Raw genomic sequence first — 19,141 nt, forward strand, 5'->3', positions numbered from 1 at the left:
CCTGCCCCAAAAAGAGAGGAAACCAGCTGCCACCATACAGGCTACTCCTAATAAAGCAGGATAATTTTATATGCACATCTCCATATTCAGGAAAGTATATATACCAAAATATTTGATGTATCAATTGTAAAGTATTGGTTGGGATGAAGAAAAGAAACTGACCTAACAGGGGCGGCGCAGACGGCACGGCCGGTATGGCCATGGCCGTACCACTTTTGTGTGTGTGTGTGTGTGTGTAGGTTATATATGCTATATCTGTGAAAATGTCCGTACAAGTAATATGAAAGGCGAGTCTGGCAACCACAAGCCGTCCAACTATTTTTTACACTGTGCCGCCCCTGCCTTAAAATAGCGAAGTGAAAGGCAGTATTGATAAAAATTACCTTTTCCACCGGCAGTCCACCCTTTCCAAATTCATACATGTAGCGTATGAAGTGTTCGTATATGTCGAAGTCATCTTTCAGCACCTGCTTGGCACGGCTCAAATAGGCTTGTGCAAACGCTGTATCCTTTTCATCCTTCTATAAACACAAACAAAATTACAAGTCTCCCTTTTATTATGTATCTTACAACAATAAGATATTTCACATTATTCCTCATAATAAAAAAATACATACCTGTAGATCTATCTATGTTGTTTTTGTCACAATTTCAAAATGAATACATTAGTATAAATATGAATGAAAAATGCTCAGAAGCCATGTCATCTTGTTATGTGGATGTAATCACTTCTGAAATATTTCCCAACTCTAATTTTGATATGCACAAGATGTACATAGAGAATAATACATGAGTGGCCATTAGATACCATTTATCTCACTGTCGCTCGTTAGATACATTTTAAAACTAGTTGTGAGATAAATGGTATCTAATGGACACAAATGTATTATTCTATTTCTTACATATCCTCAAAAAACAGGTTTTAAGCAAATTTTAACATCTTTTTCGACTAAAGGTTATTTACAGCCATTGCACTTGTAGCTGACTTACGTGTCAGATACATGATTGTCAGGTTAACTATACGTCACAGTGTAATCTATTTTCACCATGTTGCTTTTCATTGGATGCATGGCATTGGTGACCTGGTCATCACCTAGGAGCAGCCAGTTGTATGTCTTGAAATTGTTAACACACGTACATGTGTAAACAACCCATGTGTTAATGTTATCAAAAATAATGTACGTTCTCACCAACAGGTGTGCAAGAAACGCATTTAACAGTTCCAAACAAACACAAAAGCTGTGACCAAAAACAAAAGGATCACCATTCAAAGAAAACAAAGCTATTTGGTGTTTAACACTCAGTCTACAGTGCAGGGCTCACCCTGTACATTGCCAATTTTATACAAAATGGCTACAAAATTTAGTCTTTGGCTAACAAAATGTTCTGTAAATTAGCCACTTTAGAATAATTTTTAAGGAAACTCTCTACATACATGTACATGTAGATCTGAAAATTAGCCGCACCACAAATCTGTTCCAGTGCGAGCCTCGACAGTGCACATTGTTGGGATGAAAATTTACGTGCCAAAAGGACACCTCATTTGCCAATAAAGTGAGCTCAACTACAATAGAGTGAACCCTATTTCATGCCACTGCTATAACACCATAAGAACCTTAAAGGAATGCTAAAGCAAGGCTTTTGGACTGGTGAGCATATTCAACGATACATAATGCACATTATTGCTTAATATCAACAAGTATAATCGCATAGTTAATTAATAAAACGGTTAAATGTGACGGCTATTATATATAAAGGGCCCATCCCAGTAACTACGCCCTCTGGTGAGCTGGTGGTTACGTAATATCTAACTTATCACGTCAGGAATTAGTCTTCGAACTGAAGAAACAAAACATACCTGATTTTTGCAGATGCATAGCAATGTTCTGTTATACTATCTATCCCAGTAACACAGCAACATGTATTTGTGGTTTATTTTTCAATACAAAATAAACCACCATTGTCAAAGTGTTGAAATAACTGTATTATAGTTAGTATATAAATTAGCCCATGTACTGAAATAATAGTCGGAGTGTTTTCTTGCTTAATTGGTCTTTTCTTTCCATGGCCTGTACCTGTGGTTCTTGATTGGCAGGTGTATATTTAGATGGTCTAGACACACTAAAAAGACAAGCCTCTTTTATTAAGATCACAGGGTATTGTGTGATAACCTCAATCGTAATGGACTTTACCAGCTTTATTACTGTAAGTAATTCTGTAAAACCCTTGATTAAGTAGACTTTCTCATCTAAAATCACAAAACTGACTAATTACGTAGTGCCAGAGAAAAGAAAATTATCACTAGGTTATCGTTAGTGGTCGTTTTTGCTCGAATGTATCCTACCAATAGGCCTAATAATATGCATTTTTTCTTTGGATTTTTTAAGAGAAAAATACTATAACATTTCGTTATATTGATGCATATTGAAATATATTTAGTTAAATAGTTTATTATACTATCAAGTCATTTATGTTGTTTTACAAGTCAGATTGATGAAAGTGAAGCGCCTTGTCGTAAATTAGAGCGTTTGTTTACACTGTGCATAACAGAGGAGATGGACAGAGCTGACATCACTTCGCCCCAAGCTATACCACCGGACATCACAAAAACTAAACAAAATGGCTGCCCCCATTTAGCAGAAATAATCATGCTTTTTTTATTAATTCTAAAATTACACGTTTTTCATTTGTTAAAGTGTCAGTATGTGTTGGTGGTCCGGGTATGCATCTTTCCAACACATAAGACTCTTATTGGAGTTTAGTCTACCTTTAACAAAAGTTTTATGTTGCTATCATTTTATCATGAATCTTGCACAGTTTTGTTCTCAACGAGATTCGACAGCACATCATTTTTACAGATTAATACAACAGTAAACTGAAGTTACAAATGTCTATGCCTGACTTTCACACATAAATGTCTAGATGAATTTGAATTTTATGATATGAAACATCAAAATTACTTTTGTAAAATTAACTACATGTATTTCCTGTGGGTTTTTTTCTATTTTGCTTAGTCATTGTCATTTCACGATGTGCTTTAGTCATGTCATTAAACAAAACAAACTTTAACTTTTTTGTCATTCAAAATGTACACGACTGATTTTTTTCAAAGATATATCTTACCATCAGATATATTACTGAAAGTCATCAGTCTTAAATGCTGAAACAGATAGCAATCGGATGTGATTTTACGGATAACCTAAAACTTGTAGACCAGTCTAGATAGACTAATGCTACAGAATACGATCACTGGTTGGAACAGGAGAAACAACTCAGGTAGGCACTCTACTACTAAGACAATGGCCCGTACTTATAAAACTTTTAGAGTCTAGACTCAATCACACACATACAATTTGTATTGCATTGCCATGGTGTTGTAGTCTTAGGCCTTGGTGGTGTCTTGGTTAAGCCATCAGACATAATGCTGGTAGGTATGGGGTTCGCAGTCTGGAACCGGCTCCCACCCAGAGCGAGTTTTAACTACTCAATGGGTAGGTGTAAGACCACTACACTCTCTTCTCTCTCACTAACCATTAAGCACTAACAACTAACCCACTGTCCTCGAAAGAGAGCTCAGATAGCTGAGGTGTGTGGCCAGGACAGCGTGCTTGAACCGTAATTGGATATAAGCCCGAAAATAAGCTGAAATGAAAAATGAAACGACTCTGAAAGTTTTATAAGCACTGGTGCCGATTCAGCCCCTGACCTCACAGAAGAGGCTGGTTTAATGATGTAAAGTTGAACACACACGAGCTACCAGAACAAGATAAAACAGGTGCATCTCTGAGACAAGGGGCAGTGGGGCTGGAGAAATACGATTACTTACCCTTGGGTCAGTTTCTAGCAGATCAGGAGCTAGCATCGCCAAAGTTAGCTCCCTTTTCTTCTGAGACTTTGTTAGACTGTTACGATCCAGAACAGAATGTTTTTTGGAAGTAAACCTGTCAAAAGAGAGAGAAAATAGTATTTAAAAAAAAAAAAAATTAATAGCACCAATGTTTTGAATGACTCTTGTTCACAGTTTGATTAGTAATGGAAATTATATGACTCCATCATACATGTATGTGTTCATGTGTAACAGAAAAGGTGCACCCAACGTAGGATGATGTTTGCAACGTCCCAGGGTTGAAATTTCAACTACGGAATATTTTTTAAAACTCAAATGGTGCGCATATGATGGAGTTTTTTTCTCTTATCCATTCGGTAAATAAACTATTATTTTACAAAAACAGACAAAAATGGCTGAAAAAGTAACTTTTTTATGTGACCATTGTAGCATAAATAAACTACACTAACATATTCACTGATACAATTTAACTCAATAACTTTTATAATGAAGTTTTTAATAATACAAATCTAAAATGGTTGTCTAATGAACTCACATTTATATGACATTATATAACACCAATGACATCATACTCTATTAAATGAAACCACATTTAAAAAAAAGAGAAAAAAGTGTGTGAAATCAAAACGGTGGTACAACAATGTCTTTTCGTCGACCTTACACACTAAGACTAAAAACAAATACAGCTGTTTTATTTTACCTGATGGTTGTGCTGGCCGCCATCAGGTCATCGAGGTGGTCTTCAGTCTGACTGTCGTCCTGAGACAAACCCGCCGCATCATCACTCGGAACCTCGTCGCTCTCATCCAGCTTGCTGTCGGCATCGTCAACACCATCCTTCGCAGATCTACGCCGCAGAGAAACCTCGCCGTCTGTGTGCAACTCATCAATGTCCGACGGCTCATCGGAGAAATCGCTTTCGTTGCTGTAAACGGAACGGGAGGTTCTCTTCTTCTGTTTTCTCGTTGTTCGCTTACGTTTTGTTTCGCGCGGTGCGAGGGTAATTGATATCGGGCTTCTCTGAACTTCCGTTTTTGGTAAAAGTTTACACGGACTAACTCTCTGGGCGAACATCTGTGCGCGTCTTTTCAACCCACGCGCGACGATCTTGGTCGGAGAGACTTTAGCGTCAACGACGACAAATCCTTTCGGCAAGATTGACCGTGCCTGTTTCTGTAGCTGAGCCCTTTTTGGACTCTTGTGAATTTTCTCCAGAAAAGGGGAAATGGTTGGAAGAGAAGGCTCCTCAGATGCAGCCTTTGGTTTGATGGTTTTCAGTCGAGTTTTTTTTGTCGGTGTTTTTTCAAGAATATTTTGCTGGTATGTTTTTGTCTTTGGAGAATTCATAACGGCTTGTGCGTAGTAGGGTGACAGTGCTGCGATGATTTCTAGTGGCGACCTCGATTCCATATGAGTGGGAACGTGGTTCGAGCTAACTGGTATAGCATTAATTTCAGATCCTGATTCAGTCTGAAGAGGTTCCTGGTTACCAGAGGGATCAGAAGAAGCTGGTGATTTGGTATTTTCTAGACAAGTCGAAGCTGGTGATTTGGTATTTTCTTCGAATGTCGAAGCTGGTGATTTGGCAATTTCTAGACAAGTTGAGGCTGGTGATTTGGTAGTTTCTAAACAAGATGAAGCTGATGATTTGGTAGTTTCTAAACAAGTTGAGGCTGGTGATTTGGTAGTTTCTAAACAAGATGAAGCTGGTGATTTGGTAGTTTTTAGACAAGTCGAAGACGGGTTCTGTGGACTGGCCTGACTATTATTTTCAGTGTTACTGTGAGATCCTTCAGGACTGGCATCTGTCTGCAAGGTCTGCTCCAAAGCTGGCTCACCACACTGAAAGTCATCACTCTCCATAAGGTTCTCTGGCTCATGACATTCTCTTTGTGCATTCTCTTGATCATCACCACCAGCTGAAGTTAATCCATCGGATGTATCAGTCTTACTGGCGCTACCAGCAGCTGGAACTGAACAACTGCCCTGTTTCGTAAAAAGCTCATCAACATAATTGTTTTCAGAAGATATCACAGAATTGGACGTTAGCAAAATGTCGCCAACACTTGAGGACAAAGGAGAAGTGATCTTTTCAGGTCCAACAGGCACAAACGGAGACACACACAGCGTAGGACTGCCAGGACGATGAATTGTTTTTACAGTAGCAGACAAAACATTTGAAGGACTAGTTTCAGTGTTTTTAACGAGCTCTGTGACAACAGGTGATGTGTTTGGATCGGAATTTAGTGGCACTGGGCAAATAGGTGATGTGTTTGGATCAGAATTTGGTGGCACTGGGCAAATAGGTGATGTGTTTGGATCAGGGTCTGCCGGTTCTGTTTGTGGATGTTCCTGGCAATCGATAAAACTAGAATCGCCCTCCGGAGGAGCTGATGTGGTCAAAAGATCAACATCAGCTGGTCCTGGAGAAGGTATTTCAGTAGTCATCAGACTTCTTCTGGTCGAATCATCACCAGCTTCGTCTGAATTTGGCTGGCTAACCGTTCGTTCATGTCTCTCAGGACTCACTGAATTGTTTGAGGCTTCTAGCACTGATGTGCTTTTGGGATCAGAATCACAAGCATCTTGCATGGAAAACATCAAATGCGAGTTCTTTTCTGGAACCACACTCAATGTCTCTTTAACAGTCTGATGACAAGCTGAACTGTCCGCGGGTTCAGGCACAGACGTTTCCTTCGGATCGGAATGACAAGCATCTGACACCGATATTGTCAAGTGAGAGGTTTTCCCAGGAACAAGACTGATTACCCCTCTAACAGTCTGAGTGCTGCCGGTGGTGCGACCATCTGCTGGTTCAGGTTCTGGTGTGTTTTCAGAACCGATGACGTCTTGTTGAATCTCTGAACCATCTTGAGAAGCCTGCGTGACAATGCTTTCTGTTGTGGTCTGTCGGACATTGGACGCCATGTGGATGGGAATAAAGAGACCACCAGGCATGACAATCACTCTGGGTGTGGCTTGTTTCGAAGGCGTTATTGTTACTGGTTTATCTTTGTTCAAGTCTTCCACCGTTAACCTAACATATGAAGAAAAAACAAAAGAGTTAGTGAATGAGAAACGTACTTAGCAAAAACACATTTGTTTTTTTTTACTTTAAAGAAATTGCCCATGGGATTAATACAAATTGGGCTCTTTAGACAGGTGGCTGTTTAATACAGGTTAATTCACATCTATACTAGAAAGAAAAATAATAGCATCTGCTCTGATGTTAACTGTAGATTATACAGAAGCTATGCTTTTGCTGAACCTGCTGTGAAACAAACTAATATCTTGGTCAATTTTTTGCCCACTGTGTAATGATTAAACAAATTTGAAAAAAAACTGATTATTTTAAAAGTTTGTAAATATTTTTTACATTCATTAATGTTTCAAGTAAAAAGACCACAGATATACAGACACCCATCCATCCACACATGCACATATATAGATACACACACACATAGATACACACACACAAACATAGATACACACACACACACACACAGATACAGACACAGATACACAAACACACAGACAGATACACACACATATGCATACACACACACACAACACATACACACGCACACGCCTGCAAGCACGTACACACACACACACACACACACACACACACAGAAACACACACACAGAAACTCTCACACACACACACACACACCTGTATATGAAGGATCTACAAGAATAACCTATGGTGTCCAGATAGTTGTTTTATAACAGCCTCACGGTCTCTCTAAATTAACAACCTATAATTATGGTACATGAGGCCATTAAAAGTAGCTGGTAAATTATGCTTTCTTAGGCATAAATAGTCCACGAGTTTAATTTAAATATATCACCTTACTAAAAATGTGACATCACAGGCCGTGTACCCTTCATATATTCTCATTAATTACCTGATATTCTTTTTAGGTTTTCTCTTTTTCTTCTGTCGGGAGACGGAGGAGAATTCATTATTAGCTGGGGAATCAGGCGCTGAATGGCAATATCTTTTTGGCTCAGCGGACTTTTAAAAAAAGCGAAAAAAAAGAGGCAAATTATCTCCACTTTTTAACCAATTTCATGCACACTTGAAAAACAAGTATTCGAGTTAAGACACCCTATCATATTACAAGGATAATCTAAATTACTTTTCCACAGAATTTTAAAAGAAAAAAAAGGGGAAAAAATAAAAAAGAATAAGTTTACACAATCATGTTACCTGTATGTGTTAGCACTTACCCAGCGGCAAGTGAAATTTCATAAAAACCTTGAACATCAAAAACATCAAATTCACCTCCACCACCCCCCCCCCCCCCCCCCAAGATCATATTATTAATTTAATGATTGTCGTTTTATTTCTTTTCTTTTACATTCATCAGGAAATGAATCAAAAAAAATTCATCTGCAAACTGTGTTCTCACAGAAGTTTGCCACTGGTTGGAGTGGGCCACTGGTTGGGGTGGGCCACTGGTTGGGGTGGACCACTGGTTGGTGGGGTGGACCACTGGTTGGTGGGGTGGACCACTGGTTGGGGGGGTGGGCCACTGGTTGGGGTGGGCCACTGGTTGGGGTGGGCCACTGGTTGGAGTGGGCCACTGGTTGGGGTGGGCCACTGGTTGGGGTGGGCCACTGGTTGGGGTGGGCCACTGGTTGGGGGGGTGGGCCACTGGTTGGGGTGGGCCACTGGTTGGAGTGGGCCACTGGTTGGGGTGGGCCACTGGTTGGGGTGGGCCACTGGTTGGAGTGGGCCACTGGTTGGAGTGGGCCACTGGTTGGGGTGGGCCACTGGTTGGGGTGGGCCACTGGTTGGGGTGGGCCACTGATTGGAGTGGGCCATTGGTTGGGACGGGCCACTGGTTGGGGTGGCCCACTGGGCCACTGATTGGAGTGGGCCATTGGTTGGGGTGGGCCACTGGTTGGGGTGGGCCATTGGTTGGGACGGGCCACTGGTTGGGGTGGCCCACTGGGCCACTGATTGGAGTGGGCCATTGGTTGGGACGGGCCACTGGTTGGGGTGGCCCACTGGGCCACTGATTGGAGTGGGCCATTGGTTGGGACGGGCCACTGGTTGGGTGGCCCACTGGTTGGGTGGCCCACTGGGCCACTGATTGGAGTGGGCCATTGGTTGGGACGGGCCACTGGTTGGGGTGGCCCACTGATTGGAGTGGGCCACTGGTTGGGTGGGCCACTGGTTGGGTGGCCCACTGGTTGGGTGGCCCACTGGGCCACTGATTGGAGTGGGCCATTGGTTGGGACGGGCCACTGGTTGGGGTGGGACACTGGTTGGGGTGGCCCACTGATTGGAGTGGGCCATTGGTTGGGACGGGACACTGGTTGGGGTGGGCCACTGGTTGGGGTGGGCCACTGGTTGGAGTGGGCCACTGGTTGGGGTGGGCCACTGGTTGGGGTGGGCCACTGGTTGGAGTGGGCCACTGGTTGGGGTGGGCCACTGGTTGGAGTGGGCCACTGGTTGGGGTGGGCCACTGGTTGGGGTGGGCCACTGGTTGGGGTGGGCCACTGATTGGAATGGGCCATTGGTTGGGGTGGCCCACTGATTGGAGTGGGCCATTGGTTGGGACGGGCCACTGGTTGGGGTGGCCCACTGGGCCACTGATTGGAGTGGGCCATTGGTTGGGACGGGCCACTGGTTGGGTGGGCCACTGGTTGGGTGGCCCACTGGTTGGGTGGCCCACTGGGCCACTGATTGGAGTGGGCCATTGGTTGGGACGGGCCACTGGTTGGGGTGGCCCACTGGGCCACTGATTGGAGTGGGCCACTGGTTGGGTGGGCCACTGGTTGGGTGGCCCACTGGTTGGGTGGCCCACTGGTTGGGTGGCCCACTGGGCCACTGATTGGAGTGGGCCATTGGTTGGGACGGGCCACTGGTTGGGGTGGGACACTGGTTGGGGTGGCCCACTGATTGGAGTGGGCCATTGGTTGGGACGGGACACTGGTTGGGACGGGACACTGGTTGGAGTGGGCGACTGGTTGGGGTGGGTCAATGGTTGGGACGGGCCACTGGTTGGAGTGGGACACTGGTTGGGACGGGACACTGGTTGGGACGGGACACTGGTTGGGACGGGACACTGGTTGGGGTGGGTCACTGGCTGGGGTGGGACACTGGCTGGGGTGGGACACTGGTTGGGACAGGACACTGGTTGGGGTGGGTCAATGGTTGGGATGGGTCAATGGTTGGGACGGGACACGGGACACTGGTTGGGGTGGGTCAATGGTTGGGATGAGTCAATGGTTGGGACGGGACACTGGTTGGGACGGGCCACTGGTTGTGGTGGGTCAATGGTTGGTACGGGACACTGGTTGGGACGGGACACTGGATGCGGTGGGACACTGGTTGGGACGGGACACTGGTTGGGACGGGACACTGGTTGGAGGTGAGACACTGGTTGGGACGGGTCACTGGTTGGGTGGGACACTGGTTGGGACGGAACACTGGTTGGGACGGAACACTGGTTGGGACACAACACAACACTGGTGAGACACTGGTTGGGGGTGGGACACTGGTTGGGGTGGGCCGGGACACTGGTTGGGACACGACACGACACTGGTTGGGGTGGGCCACTGGTTGGGACGGGACACTGGTTGGGATGGGCCACTGGTTGGAGTAGGACACTGGTTGGGACGGGACACTGGTGGAGGTGAGACACTGGTTGGGGGTGAGCCACTGGTTGGGGTGGGACACTGGTTGGGATGGGACACTGGTTGGAACATGACACGGCACTGGTTGGGACGGGCCACTGGTTGGGACGGGCCACTGGTTGGGGAGGGACACTGGTTGGGATCGACCACTGATTTGGATGGGACACTGGTTGGGATCGACCACTGATTTGGACGGGACACTGGTTGGGGTGGGTTACTGGTTGGGATGGGACACTGGTTGGGACAGGACGCTGGTTGGGATGGGCCATTGGTTGGGGTGGGCCACTGGTTGGGATGGACCATTGATTTGGATGGGACACTGTTTGGGATGGGACACTGGTTGGGGTGGGTCACTGGTTGGGATGGGACACTGGTTGGGGTGGGTCACTGGTTAGGGTGGGACACTGGTTGGGACGGGACACTGGTTGGGACAGGACACTGGTTGGGGTGGGTCACTGGTTGGGGTGGGTCACTGGTTGGGATGGGTCACTGGTTGGGGTGGGTCACTGGTTGGGGTGGGACACTGGTTGGGGTGGGTCACTGGTTGGGACGGGACACTGGTTGGGACGGGACACTGGTTGGGGTGGGACACTGGTTGGGTTGGGACACTAGTTAAGAGTGGAACACTGGCTGAGGTGGGACACTGGTTGGGGTGGGACACTAGTTAAGAGTGGGACACTGGTTGGGGTGGGACACAACCCAATCAGAGAATGAATCCACAAAGGATTTTCGATCCTATGAGCAAAGCAATTCAGGCAAGCACTCCACCGAATGAGCTAGATCCCGCCCCTGGTTGGAATGTGTTACCATAGTTACCTCCTCTACTTCGCCAAACGACAGACTGGACGAGCGTTTCTTTCTCGACACTTGGGACGATAATCGAGCAGCTCTAAATTCTTTGCGCAGAAACTCACGATATTTCTAGAATAAAACACACATAAAACGAATGAATAATTTCATAGAATACAATACCATTTAATCCATTCATATGTAATTGTGAAAGAAAAAAAGAAATCAAGAAAAAACACGTTTTTTTATTTAAGGATGCACTCAACACGGATGCACTCAACACGGATTTGGACACGGTTATGGAACACAGAGATAATTAAAAGAGAAAACGTGTTGCCACCACTCTTTTTCCATTAGCAACGAGGGATCTTTGACATGCACCACTTCACAAACAGGAGAGTACATACCATGGTCTTTGCTCTACCAGTTGTGGAGTATTGGCTGGAATGAGAAATAAACCAATAGGCCAACAGATCTAGGACCTACCTGTGTATAGTTTGTGAGAAATGAAGCTAAACCTGAAACTTTTACATTGAGCTAAACACAAAAGTTGCAACTGCTGTCGGAAAAGTAAAACCTATATCTTGCCTATTTACTTCATAAAGGCGGGATCCCCGTCAGTGGGCCCAATGGGCTATTTTTCACTCCAGCCAGTGCACCACAACTGTTATATCAAAGGCTGTGGTATGTGCTGTCCTGTCTATGGGGTAGTGCATATATAACATGCCTTGCTGCTTATCGAAAAGAGTAGCCCATGAAGTGGCAACAGCGGGTTTCCTCCCTCAATATCTGTGTGGTCCTTAACCATATAACCGTAAATAAAATGTGTTGAGTGTCGTTAAATAAACCATTTCCTTCTTCCTTCCTTCATAAAATCAAGACAAAAACAAAACATGCCACACCTTTCCTCTAAATAATAATGGTGAATTCTACGTACGAGGCACCATGGTGGTAACAGGCACATATCCTGATCCTTAGGAGCTTGCATCCTCTCCGGTGTGAAGTGATCAATAACAAACGGGAACTCAGGTGGCTTCTTGTGTTTACGATAGAACTGAAAGAGAAATAATCGAAGCAAGGCATATTTCTAGTTGAATAGTTAATATGGACCAGTATCAATGATCAATTTTGTTAGTAATATTCAGGGATGGGAATTGGTGAACTGTAAAAAAGAGAAATCTAGAGGAGTCTTGGAAATTCTTGAAATCCTAGGTTAAAATCTGTGCCATCTGACACATTTTGGAGGATACGACGATTAAAATGCGAGGAAACGCAATGTTCCATGAGAGGAAAACAGCTGATACAAGGAGAATTCCAACCCCTGAATATTCAATTTTATAAATCTATTTATTTGAAGTTTTTACTACAAAAAGCACTCAACCTTAAAAGTATTTGAGATACATTTGCAAAGAGATTTGTCTTTCACAAATGATAAGGTACACTGATCATTGATTATTTTATGCAAATTGAACACTGAACACAAACTCTCATCAGACATTCAAGAAAACCTTTTTGTTCTATATAAAGAAAAGGAGATAATAATAAAATAAACAAGGTTTATTTGTCAAGTTCCGAAGCATCAACAAGAGGATTTAGCAAGGGAGAAGAGGGGGCTTTGTTACCCCAGAAAAATATGGTGAAAAAAGAATTTTTAGATTTAGAAGTTAAAAGTTTAACGACACCACTATAGCACACTGATTTATTGTCAAACATTTGGTAATTTTTAACATATAGTCTTTAAGAGAGGAAGTCCACTACATTTTCCATAAGTAGCAAGGGTTCTTTTATATGCACCATCCCACAGATAGGATAGCACATACCACAGCCTTTGATATACATGTACCAGTCGTGGTGGACTGGTTGGGACGAGAAATAGCCCAATGGGCCCACCGATGGGGATCAATTAAATACCGACATTGCATGAAGCGAATGCTTTATGGGCTATGTCCCGCCACAGATTTAGAAGATCCTTTTCTGTCTGTTTGAAAAAGACTATATTAACCTTTAGACTACTAGATTAATCTTTGACAAAAACCACGTTGAGTGCGTACAAGTTTATAATTTTTACTTATACATATTCACTTAAATGTGTTATAAATACATAAAATAAAGTTCATACTTGAATCGGTAAGTATTATTTTCGTGAGTTTTAAATTTTTTATATTTTAGATCAGTTATTATCAATTAAAATTAGGCAAAAAATTGAAAAAGTTGCATTTACTTGCGAGCATTTGTGGCCAGCTGTCCAGCATTTATATCCATTATTCCCGGTAAGTGGTTTTTTGACAAGAGGCCTTTTATTAAAAACGAACTATGATTCATATTTATTGTTGGTAAAACGATAAAATTTATTATCAAATTAGCTGAAACTATCAGCTATCGATCCTTGAAAATGACCACGATGTGCCGGCACTTGTCAAGCGAAAATACTTGGCGAAAACCACTTTTTGAGCCCAAAATTCCAAGTTATTTTCCATTGAAAAACAATAAACAAAAGCTAGAATGCTGTCAAATAAACTGTTTCCTGTTAAAAAAACAAAACAAATTCTGGTGAGCGTCATGTACAAAACGGCAGGAAATATGAATTGGGGAAGATATCTCGCCTGCAGTAATCGGAACGTTAAAGTGTGCCGATTCTTTTTCTCTTTCTCCTTCACCCTCAACTATGTTGGGATAATAACTGCTTTGATAAACAAAACTAACCTTGATAGGATTATCAGCCGCTCTCTTCACACAGAAGTTTTTAATGTGGATTTTTATCTGCTGGACCGATTTACACGGCATCATGTATTTCTGGATGTATTTGCAGTACATCGGCATACGATGGAACTGTTCCATGCCCAGGGCAATAAGACTGAAAAATATTTTTAAAAACAAAAAGTTAAAGTTAAAAGTTTGTTTTGTTTAATGACACCACTAGAGCAAATTGATTTATTAACCATCGGCTATTGTCTGACAGAAAACTCAACCTCCACTGAGAGGATTCGAACCAGTGACCGGCCTCGGTGGGTCGTGGTTAGGCCATCGGTCTACACGCTAGTAGGTATTGGGTTCGGATCCCAGTCGAGGCATGGGATTTTTAATCCAGATACCGACTCCAAACCCTGAGTGAGTGCTCTGCAAGTCTCAATGGGTAGGTGTAAACCACTTGCACCGACCAGTGATCCATAACTGGTTCAACAAAGGCCACGGTTTGTGCTATCCTGCCTGTGGAAAGCACAAATAAAAGATCCCTTGCTGCCTGTCATAAAAGAGTAGCCTATGTGGCGACAGCAGGTTTCCTCTAAAAAAAACGCCCAATAGCCAATAAAATAAAAAAATCAATGTGCTCTAGTGGCGTCGTTAAATAAAACAGACTTCACTCTTTTTATGAACCAGCGTTCTACCAACTGAGCTAATAGGGAAATTCCCAATAGCTACTGCCAGTAGAAACACTTCATACCAATTGGATGTCAAACATTTAATAATTTTGACATATAGTTTTAGTGAGAAAACCAGCTATATTTTTCCATTAGAGCAAAAGATCTTTTAACATTTGTTTTGTTTAACGACACCACTAGAGCACTGATTTATTAATCATCGGCTATTGGATGTCAAACATATGGTCATTTTGACACAGTCATAGAGGAAACCCGCTACATTTTCTGACCAGCTCCAACAATTGTTCTCGTAATTTTCAGAGGCCTGTGAAATGTTTTATAGAATGAATGAATGAATGAATGAATGAATGAATGAATGTTTAACGACACCCCAGCACAAAAATACACATCGGCTATTGGGTGTCACAAATGGTTAATGTTTTATTGTGTACTTACTTGTCTTCAGCTGGGGTGAAGCAGACACGCAGGTCCAAGGTTTCATCCTGTGACAGGAGACGTCTCTTTAACAGCAGGTGTGGGTACAGAAACACTGGGCTGTTCCACAACAGGTCTTTCTGCGACATCAACAGCGAACCTTTCTTCATCACTGAAGACAAAGCAAGCACATGCATCAATTTTGAGTTACTTTTCTTTAAAAAAAAAATCATGTTCAATAATAAAAAGTGTTTCACCAAATTGAGCAAACTAATAGTCAGAAATATTAAAAAAAGAAACAACAGTGATGTTTATTTAAAAATAAAATGGCCAACTTACTGACTTTAATTGTATGCACTAATGTAAACATGGTACAAATAAACATATACTCAGCGTCACTACTGAAGGGTCACTCATATTGTTAGTACTACACATGTTAACGATACCCGCCCAACACACTAATTATGAAAGAAGGAATGTATGGCCTTCGTGGATTTGGCCCAGAGTGAGGTTTCCTAAGTAGCATTTGGATTTCAATATGAGTAATGGTACTTCCGGTTAGAGGCCACAACAAAATGGTAAAATGTATGCAAACACATGCACCTACTATCATTCCAAAAATGGGTTGTCTCAACACATCCATGTCTGAAATTATGTATGTTATTCTCACCATGGGTATAAAAATGTGCATGATTGCCATCCACATATTCACGCACACTTCAGTTGAAAATGCGTGGTGTTTTGACTAATGTTGAGAAGGGCAATGGAGTAGGTCGTATACAGGTTGAACACAGTCAACAAGAAGTCGCAAGGCACTTTAATGTCAGTCAGAGTGTGATTGGGTGGATGATGGAAGAAAGAAAATGTGTTTTTTAAAAACGCACTCAACACATTTTATTTACGGTTATATGGTGTCAGACATATGGTTAAGGACCACACAGATATTGAGAGAGGAAACCCACCATCACCACTTCATGAACTACTCTTTCTGATTAGCAGCAAGGGATCTTTTATATGCACCATCCCAGACAGGATAGTACATACCATGACCTTTGTTACACCAATTGTGGAGCACTGGCTGGAACAAGAAATAGCCCAATGGGGCCACCGACAGGGATCGATCCTAGATCGATCGCGTATCAGACGAGTGCTGTACTACTGAGCTACATCCCACCCCTACATCGACTTCAAATGACTGGATCCGTTTACTATGCACAAAGACCAGCATTAAGCAAATATCTTGATAAGAAAGTGGCATTAAAATCGGCACAAAAATATTGACATGACTGCGAAATCTTTGTTGAACACGATTTTCTAAAAACGTCTTGCTTATGATATCGTTCTTCATACACGATCATACCGGCTGCACGTCATGTATTATGGCAAATGTAAACTACGATATAATATCCATGAATTTGATAAAATTTCTGCTGGCATATAATAAAAATAAATCATTGCCAATTTGCATCTAGAAATTAACAAAATTGGGCTCAAAAGAAAGAAAACGAGAAACTAAACGATGTGTATGATGTATGTACATGTATATTGTTAATAAATGTATATACTATTGTTCATTTAGGCCCATAGTGTGAGAAAACAGCAATACACAATAAATAGTTGTATGCAGTAAACCATTTGGCATAAGGAAAATTGTTTCCGGTTCCAGCAAATTTTATTTCATTAATGGGGGTTTTTGTTGGGTGTTTTTTTGTAGTTTTTTGCCTCCATGCCCCATAAAGATCTTTTTAATTTGCCGTTGTGCCCCAGGTGTGTTCTTTTTTTTCTTTTTTTTATCCCAGTGCCCCCTTTCCTTTCTCTCCTTTGAATTCCATCTCATTTCTTCCCGATCTGGCAACTCCTCCTATCTTTCAACTTCGTTCGCTGTCCACCTCCACATCCCAGTCTTGTCTCTCCAACCGCGACAGGTGCTTGTCTCTTGTGGCTATCTGTGCCACACACCTGTTCCCCATCAGCTTTTTTTTAGCTGTGGGCTTAGTCTGACCACTTCGGGGAATGTTGAGTAGTTACTTCTGGCATTGTTAAGAGGCACTTATAACCACCTACTATGCACCCCTACTACCGGCGGTCGTTAGTTAGTGCCGTGGGTCAGACCAGCTTTATTAGCGGCAAAGGACGAGGATGCCAGGTGGGTGCAGGGATACACAGAGACTGCACCCGTGGAGGAAGTTGAGACAGGTAGGCGATGGTGTGGACAGCTCAGAAGACAGAGTCGGAGAAAATTGACAGAAAGGGTCGAAAGAGATTGAAATTGTGGGAGAAATTGGATTTTTTTTTTATATTAAGATAATGAGAATGATAGGCAGAGGGTGATAGATGAGAAAGATGAATGAATGTGTGAGCCAGCTTTGACGGGATTTGAACCACTGTCGTCAGCTTGATTGTCCAGCAGCTTATCCACTAGACCACGGAGCTCACTATGTATGTACATGTATATTGTTAATAAATGTATATACTATTGTTCATTTAGGCCCATAGTGTGAGAAAACAACAATACACAATAAATAGTTGTATGCAGTGAACCATTTGGCATAAGGAAAATTGTTTCCGGTTCCAGCAAATTTTATTTCATTAATGGGGGTTTTTGTTGGGTGTTTTTTTGTAGTTTTTTGCCTCCATGCCCCATAAAGATCTTTTTAATTTGCCGTTGTGCCCCAGGTGTGTTCTTAACACTGCCATGTTGCCCTCGTCATCCCATGCCCTTCTAAGGCAGTAATTACAGTGCCCCTTGGACAATGTAATTCAAAACCTGTATAGACATACACAGGCTTTGTAAATCTGGCCCCTGATTTATTTATTTTTTATCCCACTGCCCCCTTTCCTTTCTGTCCTTTGAATTCCATCTCATTTCTTCCCGATCTGGCAGCTCCCCCTATCTTTCAACTTCTTTTGCTGTCCACCTCCACATCCCAGTCCTCGTCTCTCCAACCATGATTTTGTTTACTTTGCACATTAACCTTCCGACTACTGCAGCCGAGATATCTCGCCTAACGTCACACCAGTCGACATACTGTACACTGTATACAGTGCATTCCCCAATTCATATTTCCCGCTGTTTTGCACATGGCACTCACCGGAAATGGAAATATAGTACAAGAGAAAATAAAAAAAATTCAAAATGGTGGCTTTTATTTAGATTTTTTCAATTTTCGGCAATTATTTTTGCGGCATGTCGCGGTAATTTTCAGCGATCGATAGCTGATTGTGACAGCTAATTTGATAATAAATTTGATCGTTTTACGAACAATGAAAATCACCAAATATTGCAATATGTATTTGTAGTTTTTTTTTTTTTTTTTACTTCTGGTCAGAAAACCACTGTTATCGGGAACAATGAACATAATACTACACAGCTGGCCATAAATGCCAGTAAGTAAACGCGACTTTTAAATTTTTTTGCCTAATTTTTTCTCATCATTAACTAATCTAAAAATCATAAAAATTACAAAAACCCACGAAAATAATACTTACCGATTCATGTATGTACTTTATTTCATGTATTTATAAAACATTTAAGTTAATCTATGTCAGTATAAATTATAAACTTGTACCCACTCAACGTGGTTTTTGTTAAAAATTAAACCAGTAGTCTAAAGGTTAACCAACCCTTTTTATGCGGGTTCCTCGATTTGGTCAAATCGACGGACTCGACATCTGAGTCAGTGGCGTTGCTGCCAGTGTCATCGTGTGACATCTCCTCCACCTCCTTGCTGATGTTCCAGTTGTGGTCGCCCTCAATCAGCTCCAGTGCTGGCAGCAAATTGCACACGTTGAACGAAGAATTCACTCCGGCTACAGACACTGTCTTAAAGAGGTCCAGCTCCCTCTGTAACAAAGTAACATAACTTATTTAACCTTCTGACTAGTGCAGGCGAGATATCTCGCCCGACATCACGCCAGTCGACATACTGTACACTCTAATTTTGACATATAGTCTTAGAGGAGAAACCTGCTAGTTTTCCATTAGTAGCATGGGATCTTTTATATGCACCATCCCACAGACAAAAATGTTCACTTGATGCACGGTCAGTCTAGGATCGAT

General features: G+C 42.5%; 1 protein-coding gene across 1 annotated transcript in view; it reads right to left on the bottom strand.

The window, feature by feature from the left end:
• LOC121386785 overlaps positions 1-19,141 on the bottom strand; it is a 68,395-nt gene that overhangs the window by 22,165 nt on the left and 27,089 nt on the right. The window contains exons 13-21 of the mRNA XM_041517803.1: positions 18,706-18,925; positions 15,103-15,253; positions 13,991-14,141; positions 12,225-12,341; positions 11,315-11,419; positions 7,756-7,865; positions 4,548-6,884; positions 3,827-3,941; positions 384-521 (exon numbers count right to left, since the gene is read on the bottom strand). Coding sequence (XP_041373737.1) covers positions 384-521; positions 3,827-3,941; positions 4,548-6,884; positions 7,756-7,865; positions 11,315-11,419; positions 12,225-12,341; positions 13,991-14,141; positions 15,103-15,253; positions 18,706-18,925 — 3,444 coding nt within the window. The remainder of the gene's footprint in view (positions 1-383; positions 522-3,826; positions 3,942-4,547; positions 6,885-7,755; positions 7,866-11,314; positions 11,420-12,224; positions 12,342-13,990; positions 14,142-15,102; positions 15,254-18,705; positions 18,926-19,141) is intronic.

Source organism: Gigantopelta aegis, chromosome 2, assembly GCF_016097555.1.
Source record: "Gigantopelta aegis isolate Gae_Host chromosome 2, Gae_host_genome, whole genome shotgun sequence".
NCBI lineage: Eukaryota > Metazoa > Mollusca > Gastropoda > Neomphalida > Peltospiridae > Gigantopelta > Gigantopelta aegis.